This window comes from Castor canadensis, chromosome 16 (assembly GCF_047511655.1).
Source record: "Castor canadensis chromosome 16, mCasCan1.hap1v2, whole genome shotgun sequence".
Taxonomy (NCBI): Eukaryota; Metazoa; Chordata; class Mammalia; order Rodentia; family Castoridae; genus Castor; species Castor canadensis.
The window spans coordinates 7,903,939-7,922,540 of NC_133401.1; the positions used below are offsets into that span (position 1 = coordinate 7,903,939).

The 18,602-nt window shown below is 40.0% G+C and overlaps 1 protein-coding gene across 11 annotated transcripts in view; it reads left to right on the forward strand.

Moving 5' to 3' along the window:
• LOC109678509 (uncharacterized) overlaps positions 1-18,602 on the forward strand; it is a 171,492-nt gene that overhangs the window by 142,717 nt on the left and 10,173 nt on the right. Inside the window, exons 1-4 of one of the 11 annotated variants that reach the window (XM_020186133.2) lie at positions 5,087-5,156; positions 11,525-11,612; positions 15,550-15,676; positions 16,474-16,575. The exons of 5 other annotated variants lie outside the window; for them this stretch is intronic. In XM_020186133.2, the coding sequence (XP_020041722.2) occupies positions 11,604-11,612; positions 15,550-15,676; positions 16,474-16,575 (238 nt within the window). In that variant the 5' untranslated portion in view covers positions 5,087-5,156; positions 11,525-11,603. 5 more of the 11 variants (XM_074058335.1, XM_074058334.1, XM_074058333.1 and 2 more) reach the window with 5 other exon arrangements.

The window sequence follows — 18,602 nt, forward strand, 5'->3', positions numbered from 1 at the left end:
ACTCAACAGAAGACCTGTGACGACACAATCCCTCATTTGCATAATGGACTGTACCCTGATTGGCATACTCATGAGAGGACAGCCGTGATTGGTGCAGACATCCTTGTCCCCGCCCCTTTCTGGCTATATAAGCAGACTACCTCATTCGTTTTTGAGCTGCTGGGATGCACAATCCTTTCTTCCCTGTGTGGTGTTACCACGTCAGGTCGCAATAAAGGCTTCCACTCAAGTGCAACCTTTGCTGATACATGAAGATGAAGAGAAGCAGCAGCAGTGGCAGGTAGGAAGCTGTCTTCAGCAGTAAGGCCAGTGTGGTTCCTGAGCTGAGTGACCACCAGGCGGGAGTAGACTCTGGAGAGCACAGCTGACAGGGCTCACCTGAAACAGGAGAGGTGGGAACTGGCGATGGCTTCAGCAAGAGAAAGTAAAAGTGAGAGCAGCTGGTCAGGATCTCTCAGACTGATCTGTCTGGAGCGCCAAGGGGCTGCAACACTAAATCATTGCCTCTGGTCCAACCCCAGGCCACAGTCCTAGCTGTCAGGGGCCTCGGGCAGGACCCCCAAGCGAATTCCCGGCCCTGGCTGTGAAAGGCCCAGAGCAGATTGCTACTGCCCTCTGTCCTCCACCCCACCACCTGAAAATACCCACTAAGGGCCAGGAATAACTGCAGGAGCTTCTTTGTGCCTTCCCACAATTTCCATCTGAGAAAGGACCAGCTACTTTGAAACAAAATCATAAGAATATAACAATGTTTATGAATACTTTAACAATTGATCTTTAGCAATTATGAAGCTAATGTGTGACCTTAAGAATATAGCCCTACTCTAGATGTTCCAGAAATAAGCCCGGAAGAGATCAACCTGATGTACCCAATAAACAAGCTGGTTATTATCATCATCTTGAAAGCCAGATAATGAAATCTAACTTCTTCACAAACACAGTATCCACAACGTACAACCTGCAATAAAAATTACTAGGCATTCAAAAAAGCCGGAAAATGTGATCTATAAGCAGGAAAAAAGCAACCAGTAGAAACAAAATTTGAGATTACCCAGCTATTAGAACTGGCAGGGAAGCCAGGCACAGGTGGCTCACACCTGCAATCCCAGCTATTGGGGAGGCTGAGATCAAGAGGATCCCAATTCAAGGTAGCCCCAGGAAAATAGTTTTTGAGGCTCCCATCTCTAAACCAGAGCAAAATGGAGTGAAGGTGTGGCTCAAACAGTAGAGTGCGTGCTTTGACCCATGAAGATCTGAGTTCAAAACCCAGTCCCACTCAAAAAGAATGTTCAATAACCTATGGAAAATGTCATAGTATTGAATCAATGGTGAAGAACAGAAAAATTAAAACTATAAGGTAGAGCTGAATCAAGAGTTCTATTATTGAAAATCTGAAACAATTTCTCTGAGTGGACCTACAAGGAGAGGAGAGGCGTGGGGAGAAAGGACAAATGATTTTCATGATAGATCATAATTATCCAATATGAAATACAAAAGGAATAAGATTGAAAAACGGAAATAAAAAGCTTTAGACACTTGTGGAATAATTTTAAGTGACCTGATATTTAGAGTTCTAGAATCAGAGGATTGATACAATATGGTAGAATCAAAATCCAAAATGATTCTCCAAAATTTGATAAATATAAAACCTTTTAGAGAAAAACAATAGGTAACATATTGGAAAAAATAAATCAGGTTGACATATCAGAGACAGTAGATGCCTGTTCTGGGAAAACCTGTGTATGTGAACCAGTGTATGGGGCCATGGCCCCAAGATGTGGAGAGACTGAAGAGATAGAGACAGGATTACACAGAGCACAGTTTCTTTGGAACTGTTCTAAGTGTGGTCCTGAGCGGCAGCAACACAGGCAGCAAGACCTGTGTTTGGGTCACAAGGAGGGGGCAGATAGAGTGGTTAGGACAAAGTGAACTGCATCCAAGGTAGATGGTACCTGGTTTATCTCAAGCTAATATCAAAGACTAGGCACATTCCTGGTGCTGACAGTGCCAGGGTCCAGAAGTGAAGGCCAGTGTTTCACTCTGTTTTGTTTGATTATAGTATGCTGGGAAACTGTATGGGGAAACCTGACCAGGGTTCCTCAGGGGTAATCATGGCAGTTATGATTCAAGATGGCTGCACCCATGTCTTCCCAAATCCCTACAATACTAAAAAGCAATGGAGCAATGTATTAAAGAAAACAAGTCAACTCAGAATTCAATCTCTAGAGATATCCTTTTAAGAAGGTGAAATGAAGTTATTTTCAGATAAATGAAAAAGCTAGTGGAGAAAATGTTAAAGGAAGTTGTTCTGGTTGAAAGGACTTGATATTAGATGGTAAAATGGACCTACAGAAATAAGGAACAGCATCGGAAAAGGGAAATACATTTTATTAGAACACATGAGTATTTACACCAAAATACAATAGTGTGTGGTGCAGTTTACAATCTGTATGACTGAGCTACACCTGTAATCCTAGCTACTCAAGAGGCAGAGATCAGGAGGATCAAAGTTCGAAGCCAGCCTGAGCAAATAGTTCATGAGACCCTATCTCAAAAAAAGTCATCACCAAATATGGCTGGCAGAGTGGCTCAAGATGTACTCCCTGAGTTCAAATCCCTCTACAGCCAAAAAAAAAAAAAATCTATGTGACTGAAATATGTATGACCATAGAAAAACAAAGAAAGTAGATAAATGATTGATTTGCACAATCAAAGAAAGGTAGATAAGTGCTTGGCACAGGTTATTTACATCAAGTTGTACAATATTCTTAGCAGAATGTGTGAAATAAGTATATATCAATTTCTAGAACAACATCTAATAAGACACAAGGAGGTATAGCTGAGAAGCCAATAGAAAATTTAAAATGTATTAGAAAAAAATTGACTAACTAGGACTGGGAGTGTGGCTCAAGTAATAGTGCAACTGCCTAACAAGCACAAAGTCCTGACTTCATATCCCAGTACTGAAAATACAAAAACCAAACCAAAATAAAAAGCCCTTTGAGTAACTCGCTGAAAAAGGGCAGGAAGTACTGTGGGTTCAAGGCAAGCCTTGGCTACATAGCCAGACCTTGTCTCAAAAAACAAAATGAAACAGGCAATGTAGGAGAAGTGAATTTAAACATGGGTCAAATTTAAATCAACAAAATAGTGAACATAAATCCAATGAAATGAATAATTATATAAATGTAAAAGCACTAAACATTCCAGAGAAATATTGCCAAACATGATTTAAAAAAGAAAAAGGGAAGTTCAATTATATGCTGCCTGGAAGTATGTTTCTTAAATAAAAAATTAGTCAGGCATGTGGTAGTCTTCTGTAATCCCAGCATCTGGGAAGATGAGACAGGACGATCTGATGTAAAGAGACCCTGTGTGAAAAAGAAATAAATGAATGCATAAATAGAAAATAAGTATAAATTACAGGTGGTTCAAGGAAAAACAATGGATATGCCATCTAAATAGAAAGTACAAGAAAATAGAGTGTGTATGCTAACATTAGAGAAACAAGGGACAAAAGGAATGTTTCATGATTAAAGAGTCAATCCATTAAGTTACACACCATAAACACGCTAAATAATGAAGATTTAAAATAAATGAGGCAAAAACAGTATCCAACCATTTACAAACTAAAAAGATAAATGGACAATTATCATTCCAGATTTCATCTGTAGTTCCAGCACTCTGGAGGATCCTGAATTTGAGGCCAACCTGGGCAACATTGCAATACCCTTTATCAAAAAAATCAAAACCACAAGAACAAAAAGCAAGGGCTGGATTCATGACTCAAGTGGTAGAAGCACTTACTTAGCAAGGCCCTGTACTGCCAAAAACAGTAACAAAAATCCTCTCTCAGCCTCATTTTTACTTTACCTTTTAAAGCTTCTAGCTTTACAGTCACATTCTCAGGAGCTGGGGAGCATGTTGACATATGGTCCATGGGGCTCATCCCATTTCTTTCCTAGGACAGGAGAAATTCAATAACTCATCTGAGAAAAATCTCTGAACATACTCTTCTTAATGATCGCTTTCCAGTTCTCCTTACCAGGAAGATAGACAATTATAAGTCTACGTGCTTAAAAGAATTTGAAAGTACTTAAGCGAAACCTAATAGAACTAAATGGAAAGTCGGTATCATGTCAGCAATTAATGGTAATGGGCAGTGGATTTTTATGCCATGAAACCGTGGAAATGAGAACAAGTTACATATTTTGATAAACTCAGGTAAGTTTCCTTTATTGGGGCCTCAAATCTAGCGGGTTGACTGAGGGGGAGGGAGCTAACACTGACCAGAGGTGACCAGGCTTGATCACCTCCTAATCACTTAACAAAGGGAGCCACAGGGTTTTATTGGTTCTTTTTTGGAAGGTAAGCTAAAATTTTGCTAATTGTCTGTTAGTCATGGGCACAGTTTCAAAAGATGTTCTTCTTGTGCACAAGCATCCTGGTCCTGTACTTGGTGGGCTAACAGTAGTCAACTCCATTCAGGAACTGCTGAGTTACAGCTTGTGTCATACTCTTGCATAAATGTCCTGGTTTGATAGGACTGAGAGACTTCCAGTGCTTGAGTTGCTAAGAAAGAAGAAACACACATCCACTACAAGGGGCAATAATAGGCCATGTTGACCTTGTATTGTAGTTTTTGATGAAACATTTCCCAATTGAACGTTTACATGCAGAGCTGAGTCTGACTCAAAGATAGAGGACCTACAGGATATGAAGACAGATACGATCTCAGTCAGCCGTCAGGTAACTAAACTCAGTATAGTTTTCATTGATTTGGTGGAATGGCTTTAAGTGGTAGAGTGTCTTCCTAGCAAGCACAAAGCCCTGAATTTAAGCCCCAGCATCACCAAAAAAGACACCGAGTAGGATCATAAGTTCTGGGGAAAGAGAAGACAGCGGGGGATGAGGGAGGGGAAAGAAGGGGAAGAGAGACAGCTTTAAGAAGCCGCAGTGACCTGAGTGCAAATTTGTCTTGGGAATTTGGGGCTTTTGGAGCCCGCCGTACCCAAACTCCAACGGTCCTGAGGCTGCGCTTGCGCACTACGCACAGCCCTTTGGGCCGGAACCAGCCGCTCCCGCCGCGGACTACACTTCCCACAAGTCCTCGCGCGGCTCCCTTCCGGCTGCCTAGCTGCTGGCAGCTCCGAGAGGTGAGTTGCTCGCGTGCACTAAGGAAATGGGCGCGGGGGCGGCGCGGGGGCGGCGCGGGCTTGTCTGTGAGTTGGACTGCAGCGACTTGGTAGTTTTGATGCTGACTGGGCACCCGGTGGCCTGCTGCGTCCTCTGTCCTACCGCTTTAGGGCGCAGGGGCCCAGAATGGCTCCGAACCCCAGAGTGAAAGCCCCCAAACAAAAAGACGCAATCTTGAGAACAGCTGCGGGTGTCGGAGCCGCAGCTTCCGAGGACTGTGTGTGACTCCAGTCTGTCCTCTCTCGCGTCCGCCTTCCTCGCGGGCGCCGTTTTCTTCAGCGCGTGATGTACGTGAAAATGGTGGTGGCGGGCCGTGTCCCGCAGCGGGGCTGGGCTCCTTCCTCTGTCCCCAACCTGCAGATTTTAGGAAGGCGGGGTGTAATGGAGGAGACGGTCGCAGATGCATAGATAAAAACCTAACGTCAGGATTCGTTCTCACTTCCTCTTTGTTCCATGATGTAATTTTTATTCTCCGAGGCATGGGGACATTGGCTTCCCTGTCAAAGTGAAAAGAGAAGCAGCATGGAGAGAAGAGACACAGAGGCCAGCTGCAGCCTTAATAGAAGCCATGATTTCTCCCCTGGTCGTGCCGCGGTTGTTAAACGCGATCACGATTCCCTTTTTGAGAGGTGATAGCTTTCCTGCGAATGATGCTCCAGACTCGCTTTGCTATTTTTATTTTATTAGTGGGGAGGATCATTTTCTAAGCCACCCTCTTAATAATACCCCGTGTCCATTTAATCTCTGCCTCTCCTAATCGCGTTTCAGAGCGGCCATTCCCACTGCCTTTAGGTTGTGTGTAAAACCCTTCGGCTGGGGGGGTTCGGGGTGGGGTGGGGCTGTGGCTAGTGGACGAGGGCTTGACTAGCATGTGTCCTGTCCTGGGGTCATCCCTAGCATTTGAAAAAACAAAATCCTTCAGCTGGAACAAGCCTTCATGAAGCCTTCCTCAGTCTCATCCATCTCGTTCCCAGTGTCCCTGTGTGAGTCAGTAAACATGACTTGGTAGCACTCTGCGAGTTTGTTAAGTTAATCTTTAGCTGGTGAGGCTTTAACACCTGAACAAATCTGCCCGTTGATTTGGTGTTGGCCTTCCTTCCCAGCGAATGATAGGGTGATTGGAGTGGGGGATTTTACACACATCCCTCCCCCCCAGTAGTTTCTAAACCGAATGGACCTAACAGACATGTATAAAATAGTCCATACAACAAGCCATAGAATTCACATTCTTCTCAACTGCACTTGGAACATTCTCCAAAGACAAGATCCTATGTTAGGCCACAAAACAAGCCCTAAAACATTTAAGTAGACTGAAACTGGGCTGGTGGTGTGGCTAAAGAGGCAGAGCACCTGTCTAGTAAGTGTGAAGCCCTGAGTTCAAACCCCAGTACCACCAAATGAAAAAAAAGACTGAAAATTTTCAAGTATTGTTAAAATCACAGTAGTATAAAGTTAGAAATCAATTAAAGGAAGAATTTCAGAAATTTAACAAATACATGTAAATTAACATTCACCTGAACAACCAATGGGTCTACAGGTACCACCTCAAGAGAAGCTAACTGCAATTTTATTTTAGCATGTAATTTGGAGAGGAGACTTCGTTTTAGATGGACTTATGCACTAGACATCTTTGATTTCCACTGTCAAGTTCAAAGCGGGGAAAGATAGGAAATGGTTTGATGATAAGCTTTTGAGTCTTGAAAGGAGTGGTAATGTGATAGCTGTTTTAGTGGAGAGGTCTGTGTTGACAGGGAAGAGATTCTTGAAAGGAAGGTCATAAGTTGACAGTGTGAGTTTGTTTCAGGCCATTGGTTTATGTGGACTTGTGGGAGACAGCTTAATATAGTGATGGATTAACGTGTAAATTACAAGGGCTCTAATCTTAAACCTGCCACCTAGAATTGGGTGAGTTCGTGGCAGTTTATTTCATCTATGTTCTACAGTTCCATCATCTGTAATATGAAGATAACGGTAGTTTGTATAGAATTGCAAAGTAGATGAACTGATTTTGTAAAACTTAGGGCTGGGGGATTAGCTCAGTAGTAGAGTGCTTGCCTAGCATTCAGGAAGCCCTGGATTCTATTCCTAGCACAGGAAAAAAGCTGGAGTGGTAGCATATAGTTGTAATCCCAGCTACTCTACAGGCAAAAATTTTAATTGACAGATGAAATTGTGTGCATTTTGATGTTTTGAAGTACATACATTGTGAAGTGATTAAATCTTCCTAATTAACATATTCATTACCTCACATAGTTAATGTTTCTGTGATAACATTCTTCATGATTTTATCTTGCCAGGTTGCATGTTCTACCCACAGTTGTATAGTTGTTCATAATAGTCTGTTACGATTCTTTGTAAGTGTCAGTTGCAATGTCTCTTTTTTCATTTCTCATTTTGAAGCTTCTCTTTTCTTTCTTAGCCTAAATAGTGTAAGAGTTCAAAAACTCTTGCATTTTGAGATTTTTTTCCCCCTTTTTCTAGTCTCAATTTCATTTATTTCTGATTTGGTCTTTATTTCCCTTCCATCTACAGATTTTATCTTAGTTTATTCTTGTTTTTCTAATTCCTTGAGGTTCAACATTATAAAGATATTTCTTTTCTTTCTTTTTTTGGTGATACTAGGGTTTGAACTCAGTGCCTCATGCTTGCCAGACAGGTGCTTTACCACTTGAGCTACACCTCCAGCCCTTTTTTGCTTTAGTTTTCAGATAGGTTCTGGCCTTGAACCATAGTCTTTCTACAATCTTCCCTCATAGTTGGGATTGCATTTTATTTTGTTGAGATGGAAGGGGGGGGGTCTTGCTAACATTTTGCCTCAGCTGGCCTTGAAAATTGAGATCTCTGTTTTACAAGTAACTGGGATTATATGTGTGAACCACTTATATCTTTCTTCTTTTTTTTTTGCAGTACTGGAGTTTGAACTCAGGACTTCATGCTTGCTAAGCAGGTGCTCTACCACTTGAGCCACTCCTCCAGACCTTTTTTGTATTTGGTATTTTCAAGATAGGGTCTCATGAACTATTTGCCTCAGCTGGCTTCAAACCACAGTCCTCCTGATCTCTGCCTCCTGAGTAGTGTGAGTCACAGGTGCCTAGCTTTTTTTTTTTTTTTTTTTCTTCTTCTTCTTCTCTTTTTTTTTTTGACAGTACTGGAGTTTGAACTCAGGGCCTCACTCTCCCTAAGCAGGCACTCTACCACTTGAGCCATTCTGCCAGCACTGTTTTTGTGTTGGGTATTTTTGAGATAGAGTCTCACAACTATTTGCCTGGGGTAGACTTTGAACCATGATTCTCCTGAGTAGCTAGGATTGCAGGCATGAGTCACTGGGCCCAGCTTTTCTTTCTTCCTTTTGATGTAGGCATTTATTGCTCTAAACTTACCTCTTGGAACTACTTCTGATAGATTTTGGTATGTTGTCTTACAATTTTCATTTTTCTCAAAAATTCTTAATTTTCCCCTTTTAATTTCCTTATTGACTCATTGATTGTTCAGGAGAATGTTTTGTGGATTAACATATGATCTGTCTTTGGAGGATGTTTCATGTGCATTTGAGAAGAGTGTATATTCTGTAGTGTTGGATGTCTGTTAGGTCCCTCTGGTTTAGAGTGTAGTTTTAAGTCCAATGTCTTCTTACTGGTTTCCTGCTTGGATTATCTATTCATGCCTAAAACTGGGTGTTGAAGTCTCCTACTATTACTGTATTGCAGTCTGTCTCTCTTCAGATATGTTAATTGATTTAGACATGCCAGTGTGTGTGCATATGTTTTAAATTATTATATATTCTTGCTGAATTGAAACTTTTATCATCATATGTCTCTTTTTATAATTTTTTATTTAAAGTCTATTTCATCTAATAGAGGTATTGCTCCTCCTGCTCTTCTAGTTTCCACTTGCCTGGGATATCTTTTTTCTTGCCATCATTTTTAGCTTATGTGTGTGAAGTAAATCTCTTATAGGCAATATATAGTTGAGATTTTTTAAAATTCACTCAGCCATTTTGTGTCTTTTGATGAAAAATATAATCCATTTATATTTAAGGTAATTATTGACAGGTAAAGATTTATTGCCATTTTTTAAATTGCTTTTTCTTGATTTGTGGCTCTTTTGTGCTTCCTGCCTTCCTTTGTGATTAAATGATTTTTCTCTCTTGGTGTGTTTTGATTCCTTGCTTTTTATTTTTTGTAGCTCTATAATAGGTTCTTCTTTTGTGGTTAGCCTGAAGTTGATAACCTTGATCACAATTCTGTCCCCAAAACTCTGTACTTTTACGCTGACCCCCATTTAAAATTTTTGATGTCATAATTTGTATATCCATTAACAGATTATTTCAGTTTATCATTTTAATAGTTTTGTCTTTTAACCTGGGGAAGATAATTTACAACTACCAATAAAGTATTGGAGTATTCTGAATTTGACTTTATTGTTATACCAGTGGGTTTTTATACTTTCAGATGTTTTTGTGTTACTCACTAGCCAGATCTGAAGGTGACGAACTCCCTCAGCTTTTATATGGGAAAGTCTTTATCTCTCTTTCATTTCCGAGAGACAGCAATTGTGGGTGCAGTATTCTTGGTTTGCAGTTTTTTTGTTTTGTTTTGTTTGTTCTCTTGTATTAAATATCATCATCCATTCTCTCCTGGTCTGTAAAGTTGTGCTCAGAAATCTGCCACTAGCCATACTGAAACTCCCTTATATGTTATTTGCTTCTTTTCTTTTGCTGTTTTCAAGAGCTTCTCTGTGCCTTTGCTTTTTGGTAGTTTGATTATAATTTCTAATGGTAGTCTTGTTTGGATTGAATCTGATCAGTAACCTTTGACCTTCTATACCTGGATATTTCCAGCTTTCTCCAGGTTTGAAAGTTTTTCTGTTACTGCTCTGAGTTCTGCCTGCTGCTAAGGGATGCTCAAGGCTCGGGACCACTGATGTTGGCCCAGTTAGCACTGGCTAGAGATCAGATTCACTGTGCAAGCCTGAAGACTGAGGCTCTGGGGACCCACCTGGCACCAGGAGGAGTTTAGAGGCACAGTCTGTGGGTACTGGCCTGGAGTCTGGGGTTGTTGAGATCTGACCAGTGCTGAGTTTTGCTGTTGTGGGCCTGGTGTTAAGGACCAAGGCAAAGATCTGTTCTTATTAACACTCCTGTCCCCACTTTCCCCAGTTGGACTGTTTCTTTGTGCTGTTTTGTTTAGAGTTGGGAAAGGGTAACATAGGCTTTGTAAAACTATCCTTTTCCACATCTTTCCTTTTTTTTTTTTTTTTGTGGTGCTAGAACTTGAACTCAGGGCCTACTCCTTGAGCTACTCCACTAGCCCTGTTTTTGTGTTTTTTTTTTTTTTTTCGAGATGGGGTCTTGTAGAACTGTTTGCCCAGGCTGACTTTGAACCACAATCCTCCTTATCTCTGCCTCCTGAGTAGTTAGGATTACAGGTGTGAGCCACCAGTGCCTGGTTCCATGTGTCTTTTCTTGTGATGCTGATCTGGTTTCCTTAGCACTTGTGAAGGTATTTTCATTTGTAGATAGTTGTTCAAATTGATGTTTCTGCAGAGGGATGATTGCTGCAGATACCTGCCTGTCCATCTTCTGAGCTTTAGTATTTTTTGAAAGGGTGTTGGTTATTTCTCTTTTTAGTGGACTGCTTATGCTCACGTTTCTCTCAGTGAAGCAGAAATGCCACCCTTCAGAGCCAAAACCCTAAGGTGACAGAGAATTGGCTTTTAGTTAGTTAAAACAAACACCTGCCATTTAACTGATTTGACTTCTGAGAATCAGTGTGTTGAAAGCAGAGAACTACCTTGTGTAACAGTGCTGAGGATTGGTTGACAAGTGCATGTAAAAAATCCACCACAGGTAGATTCTTGGTGAATGTTGACCAATTGCGGGGGTCATGGGTCTACTCTTCCCCAGCTTGCATACCAAAAGTGCATCATGAGATCAGATGTCCTGATTGTGAAACTGAGATTTTGAGATGCCCTGGCTATAAAAAGACAGTATCAAGACCTAATCTGTATTTTTTTTTAAATCTGTGTGTTTAGGAAGCTCTGGTCCAATATCAGGACCAGATACATGTTGCCAGATGGAGACTTGGTCAGAAATCCTCCTGCAGAGTTATCTGGGCTCCTATGTACACATCCATCATTGCCCAACTGGATTCTTCAACACTTCCCCCACTTTCCTCCAGTTCTCTGTGGGTATAGGATAGGTGTGAGCCTATGAGTGGGGAAGTGATTTGAAAGCAGGAATGCCGAGGGAAAAAAATACTCCTATTAACCATAAATTATTTGGGAAGCTCTGAGATACATCTCTCATGGCTTCTTTTTATTCTTCCAGCTTTGGCTTGTCGGGAACCTGCACTTTTCCAACAAGGAAATATTGAAAAGGACTGATCAGTTCTTGAAGTGCCAGAACCATGGCCCGTGTAAGTTAATGCTTCTCTCTTTTTTTTTTTAATTTATTTTTTCTTCTTTTTTCTTTTGGTACTGGGGCTTAAACTCAGGGCCTACACCTTGAGTCCTTTTTTGTGATGGGTTTTTTCAAGATAGGGTCTCGTGAACTATTTGCCTAGGCTGGCTTTGAACCATGATCCTCCTGAATAGCTAGGATTACAGGCGTGAGCCACTGGCTCCCGACTTCTTTTCTTTTTATTGAGACAGGATCTTGCTTTGTAGCCCAAACTGGCCTGAAGCTCGCGATCTTCCTGGTCTCAGCCTCCTGAGTACTAGGCTTACAGGTACACACCACTGCTCCCGGCATCGCTTTCCTGTTTGAACAACTGTCAGTTTCTAGATGACAGCATACAGATTCATTCCTTTTCCTGAACCTTCTGGTTTAGCAGAAATCCATCCAAGAACCTGCTTGGATCTTATTCCTGAGAGGACTGGGCACATGTAGTCTGTTGTTCTGTGTACCTTCCCTTCCACTAATGTTGACCATCTTCCATCTACAGAAACTGACAGGAGCTGTTTGGGAACAGAAGTGAAACGCCCTGAGGGACATGCAGATATTCTCTGCAGAGCATCCTTATGTTAACATTTTCCAAAGGAGCAGTTTTTTATTTTAATACTTAAACTCCCGAAAAAATACATTTCTCTCAATCCAATGATTTTTGGTTCAGTTTTATATAGAAAAAATTATGTCCCCAGTATACAATATAGTATTTTCAAAAGTTTTTTTTTTTTGAATATTTTACTGGGCATGGTATATGTACAGAAAAGTAGAGATATTATAAGTATACAGCTGGGTACACTTTCATAGATTGAATACATCTAGGCTGCCAGGTCAAGAAAGGAGTATTACTGCTGGGCGCCGTGGCTATGCCTGTAATCCTAGCTACTCAGGAGGCAGAGATCAGGAAGATTGTGGTTTGAAACCAGCTCAGGCAAATAGTTCATGAGAACCTATCTTGAAAATAACTAACACAAGCATAACCAAGAAAAGGGCTGGTGGAATGGCTCAAGGTGTAGGCCCTAAGTACAAACCCCAGTACCGCCAAAAAAAAAAAAGAGGAATATTACTAGCACCTCAAATGTTCCCATTCTAGTCACTGCTCACCTAAACAGCTCACGTGTAACCACTGTCCCGACTTCAAACACTGAAAATTAATTTTTCCTACTTTTAAAACTTTTTCCTTTTCTTTCTCTTCTCTTTTTTCCCTCTCTCTGTCTTTGCCTCTCTCTTTTAGTTAGTTAAAACTAACTTCTGTTTTTGAGACAGAGTCTTGCTGTGTAGCCCAGACTCACCTTGAACTCCAGATCCTCCTGTCTCGGACTCCCAAGTGTTAGAATTACAGGCATGTGTCACCATGCCCAGCTTTAATTTTTTTGAATCATATAGTTCAGTGCAACCTTATTTTTAACAAAAGCAACATCCAGGAAGAGTCTAGTTATATTCCAAATACAGTTGCTAGACTGTCAGAACATTAAAGGGAGATGTAGCTCAGAGGTAGAGCACTTCCCTGGCATGTGCAAGGTCGTGGGTTCCACCTCTAGCCCTGCAGAAAAAGGGAAAAAAAAAAAGAGGACGTGCAGTTGGTGACAAAGGAGGCATCAGAGCATCCTCGTGAATGCTTGCCATTCCTGCCTTTGCCTTCTTGTTGGAAACACTTTTCCATAGTGTACCTCACATATTTCTGTCTATGTAAAATGAAATACTAAAAGGTTTAGGGTATTGGAAAATATTGTAGAGAAGGATGCAAAGCAAGTAAGAAAAATGAATTGAGCAAAAGAGACAATGCAAACAGTAGAGACAATGATGTGTGCATACTAACCCAGTGTGTACTAAAATTCTATCTGGAAGGAAATGTTGGGAAGCTAGTTAGAGGGTTGAAATGAATATAGAATGCATTATAATTCCCTAATTTAAAATGAGGGGAAAATACTACATTAATACTACATTCTGCATTATAATGTCTAGTTTTAAGAACAGAATTACAGGTGTTAAGTGGGAAGTCCCTGTTTTGAGCTTTCCTTGAAGATCTGTGGTTTGGTGAAAGAGAATTGGTCCTATTTGATTTCTTATAGGGAAAAGCCTAAACTTTTCCACAGATACGAGTTTTCTTTTTTAAGTATATGAGAGGGGATTTAGTGTTGACAGGTCTCAGTTCCTGTATGTGTTGAGATTTATACTATGTAGGGTAGGATTGGGTGGGTTAGGTAGGGCTGTAATTGCAGCCTTATATGGTAAGGCCTAAAATTTCATATACCTCTTCGACATCTTTGTCAAGGTCCAGAGGCCTAACCCTGAATTTCCCTGCTCTTACCAGATATATCTCCTTCTCCAGTGGAAAAGGCTTCCTTCTCAGCTAATTCCCTTGTCAGCTAGAGCAGTTACATCCTTCGTAGTCCTCAACCTAAAGGTTTCACCTCCTTGGCAGCCCATGGGCTTACTCAAACAAGTCAGTCCATCCTCCTGTGGGAGCCAGGGAACCCCTCATCCTCTTTCAAAGCTTATTTCCCATGGCCCCTGTTCTCTCTGTTCCCAAGTACAGCCCCTTGTGGCCCTGAATGACTATGAGTGTATGTGACTAATAAATGGCCATCAGTCTCCTCTATCCAGAGTCTGCTCTTGGCTATCTAGTGCTTTTTAGGGTAGAAGATTGCTCCCTCACCAATAGTAAGGTGATCAGAATAGGAATGCAAATAGAAAGATCAAGAATTTTCTCTAGCTGTGTGTGGTGGTATGCGCCTATAATCCCCAGCATTTGGGAGACTGAGGCAGGAAGATTGCAAATCAAGACAAGCCTGGTCTCAAAAAAAAAAAAAAATCATCTCTGGTGATTTTCTCCCAGAGAGATTAGTATCAAGAACAAAGTCCAATGTGTATTTTTACAAGATGCGCTGGTTTAGAGCGAGATTTCTCAACCTTGGAACTACTGACACTTTGAGCCAGAGAATCCTTCACTGTAGTAGACTGTCCTGGATATAGGATGTCTAATAATGTCCTTTGCTTTTATCCATTAGGTGCCTGTAATACTTGCATCCCTTTCCCCCCAGATGTGACAACCAAAATTGTCTCCAGATATGACCAATGTCTTCTGGGGAACAGAATCACTCCTTGTTGAAAACCACTAGACCAGGCTGCTCTCCTTACAGTGTCTCATGATTTAGTGTCCTGTAACTCAGGAATAAGAAAAGATGTACAACGAGGGGTGATAGAGCATTAAGAAGTAAGAAGATTATTCACGTGCACCAGTGTTAGATATTAGAGACAGTAAGAATTAGGGAACATTTTGAGATTGTGCTGAATTCTAAGTATTTTTTTGCAGTACTGGGGTTTGAACGCAGGGCCTTGCACTTCCCTAGGCAGGTCCTGTGCCACTTGAACCGCACCCCCAACCCTTCAAACATCTAAGTTTTAAAAAGGAATCTAATATATTAAAAATAAGGACTACAGTGTAGTAACTTTTAAAAAATTAACTAAAAAGTTAGTTGTAGCAAGGAAAATTTATAATAAAATCTTACTTGAGTCTTATCTTTTTGGAGATTTTGTACATCTGGGAGAAGTTGTCAGTTTTTTTCATCATCATTAAAGGCAGAAGCCCTAATATTTCTTTATAATTTATGGTGGAGACACATAGTATACAGAAGGCTTGTGTGCATTGTTTGACTTAACTGTATTTTTTGTTACTTTATTCATTTCCAGATATGTTTGGATAAAATTCTATCTGTAGCCACAGGAGCATGTAGGCATTCTGCTTCTGAGATACTAAATTTTTTTGTTGTCCTAAGTTTTTAGCCCTATGCTGTTTGCATGCTAGGTAGTTCCCACTCTGCAATGTAATCCTCAGTCTTTTCTCTTTCCATTTAAGAAAATGTTTAATTTATTTTTGCAAGTAACACATGATTTTATTTTTTCAGGAGTCAGTGACATTCAGAGACGTGGCCATAGACTTCTCCCAGGAAGAATGGGAATTCCTGAATTCTGCTCAGAAGGACTTATACAGGGATGTGATGTGGGAGAACTACAGCAACTTCATCTCACTAGGTATGGCTCTTTATCCCAAAGGATATTAGCTTTCTCTAGTATTAATTTCAGGACTAGCTTTTGAGAAATCAGCTGAATTTTTACTCTCTGTTCCCAAAAAGAATGGTTTAGGTATTGTTGGGTTAGGAACAGGCCCCTCCATTAATACCCATTCTCAACCTGTTCTTTTCCTTCATACTTTCTTTAGATTCTGTAATTAGTTTCTTTAGTATCCAAGGGTGCTTAAAAGTTGAAATCTAAAAACTGTGTATTTAATATTGAATGAATCTCCTAGAAAGGACCTGAAAATGTTTCAGAAAGCCTCTTATTACCCTTTCAGCACAAAGATAACAATAAAAATGAATAGCTAATTCATACATATGTATGTAAGCATATAATTTTATGTGTGAGCTTTGTACATTGTTAATTAATCCTCACAACTCTTTGAGAAAGATACTATTGTTACTCATATTTCAGAGGCAAAAACTTAGGCAGAATAGGTTAGTAATTTACTGAGTAATGGAGGCAGTAACAGACAGGATTTGAAGCCTGGCAGTTTGGATCCTGACTCTTGTGTGCTCAGCCTCTCACCAGCCTGTGTAAGTTTAAGTTGTATTAAGGTCTGTTCTTAATAATCTGGTGCCTATTTCTTGTGGTCCTGAGGTTACCCTGAAATTGGTGTTCTTCAACTCCCTTGCATTTATTTGATCTTAGGCTTTACAACGTGCCATTTTGATTTATATTTAATTATAAATATGGCCAAATCTGAATGTAAAAACTTTCAGATTTATAATTTCATGTGACATTCTTCTTTAAAGCAGGACCTTCCATTTCTAAACCAGATGTGAGCATCTTACTGGATGAAGAAGGGAAGGAACCTGGGATGGCTGTGAAAGAAGGGACAGGAAGACACTGTGCTGGTGAGTGAGGGCCAAGCAGGAATGGAGGATCATTACTGCAGCAGTAGCAAGCAGACTAGGGTGGAGGTAAATCCTTGAGAAGTTTTGGGATCTTGCCTCAAAACCCTGTGGCCTGTGAGGAAAAGGCTTAAGACCTGAAGCAAATTAAGATCTTTTGTGTCTAAAGTAGCAAACTAATTGTCTATTAACCTTGATTACAGTGTTTCTCACCTGCCATATATCCCTTCTTCTTCAAGGAGAGAAGCTGTTTTCAGTTGAAGGGAGAAAAAAAGATAATATAACTAGGCATGGTGGCACATCCCTGTAAATCTGAGTGATGAGAGAGGATGAAGTAGGGGGACTGTGGTCCAGGGCCAACACCTGGCAAAAAGTATGAGACCCCATCTGAAAAATAACAAAGCAAAAACGGGCCAGTGGCATGGCTCAAGTAGTAGAATGCTTACTCTGTGAGGCCCTGAGTTCAGATCCCCCAAATGTAACTAACTGTAGAAATCAACAAAACAGAAAAAGAAGAGAAAGTTAATAAGGCCAAAAACTGATTTCTTAGGGCTGGTGGTGTAGCTTAAGTGACAGAGCGCCGGCCTAGCAAGCATGAGGCTCTGAGTTCAAACCCCAGTACCACCAAAAAAAAAAGAAAAAAAATTAAAAAACAAACTGATTTCTTGAAAATATCAACAAAGATAGTGAACGCCTAGTTTGAGTAATCAAGATAAAGTAATATAATATTAGGAATGAAAGAGGGGGTACTGGTTCAAGCCCCAGTACCACATATACACACACACACACACACAAAAATAATAATAAGAGAATTTCCTGTCAATAAATTTGACAGCTTAAAGGAAATGGGAAATTTCCTTGAAAAAATACAACTTATCAGAATGTCATGACATAAGATAAAAAAAGACAACACATAACTTTTATGTTAAAGTAATTGGATTCATTATCAAAACTTTCTCATAAAGAAAATGCTAGCCCCTGATGGATTAGTTGGTGAATTCTATTAAGGAAGCAATAGCTTTATTAACACAATTTTTTTCAGAAAGGAAAGGAACACCTCTTAACTCACTTTATAAGGCCGATATAACTCATATCATAACTTGACAAAGAAATTTTCAAAAAAATTTGTAAATCCATATTTATGTGTATAGGTGTAAAGTTCTTAATGAAATATTGGCAGTTCAAATACAGCAGTATATGAAAATGATGATCAAGTGGCTTTAGCCCTTTTTCATGCAAGCTTGGTCTTTTGCATTCAGAAATTGATCAATGTACTTAATCATATTAAAAGAAAAAATAAGGAACCAGATGATTATCTCCGTTGATATAAAAATACCACATGACAAAATTCAACATCCATTTCTAATAAAGACTTTCAGCAAACTAGAAATCAAAGGAAACTTTCTTAACCTGAGAAAGACCTTCTGCTAAGATCAATACCACATTAATGAATGTCATGATACTTGATTGAAGAATTTCCCTCTAATATTGGTAACAAGGTGAAAAAGCCTACTCCTTCCACATCGTTTTCTTTCTTTCTTTCTTTCTTTTTTGGTAGTAATGGGGTTTGAACTCAGGTCCTCATGCTTGCTTGGCAGGCGCTCAACCATTTGAGCCACTCTGCCCGCCACCTCACATCTTTTTAACATAAAACTGAAAGTCTCACCAGTGCAATAAGGTAAGAAAAAGAAATGATCAACAAGGAAGAAGTGAAAGTAAAAGGTATGACTGTGTACATAGAAAATCCTAAGGAGTCAAAAGAACAGCTATTCAAAGTGTTAATATGAAAGTAACATCATAGGGCTTAAGATTAATATAAAAAATTATTTTATATACTGGGACTGAATTAACTCAATTTATAATAGTATCAAAAAAATTCTAAATGAATAAATTTGATAAAACATGCAAGGTCTCTACGGTGGAAATCATGACACACTGATAAAAGAAATTGAGGTTCTAAGTAAGTGGAGCGACACTTTTGTGTGTCAGTTTTACATACTTAACACAGTTTTAATCACAATCCTAGAAGG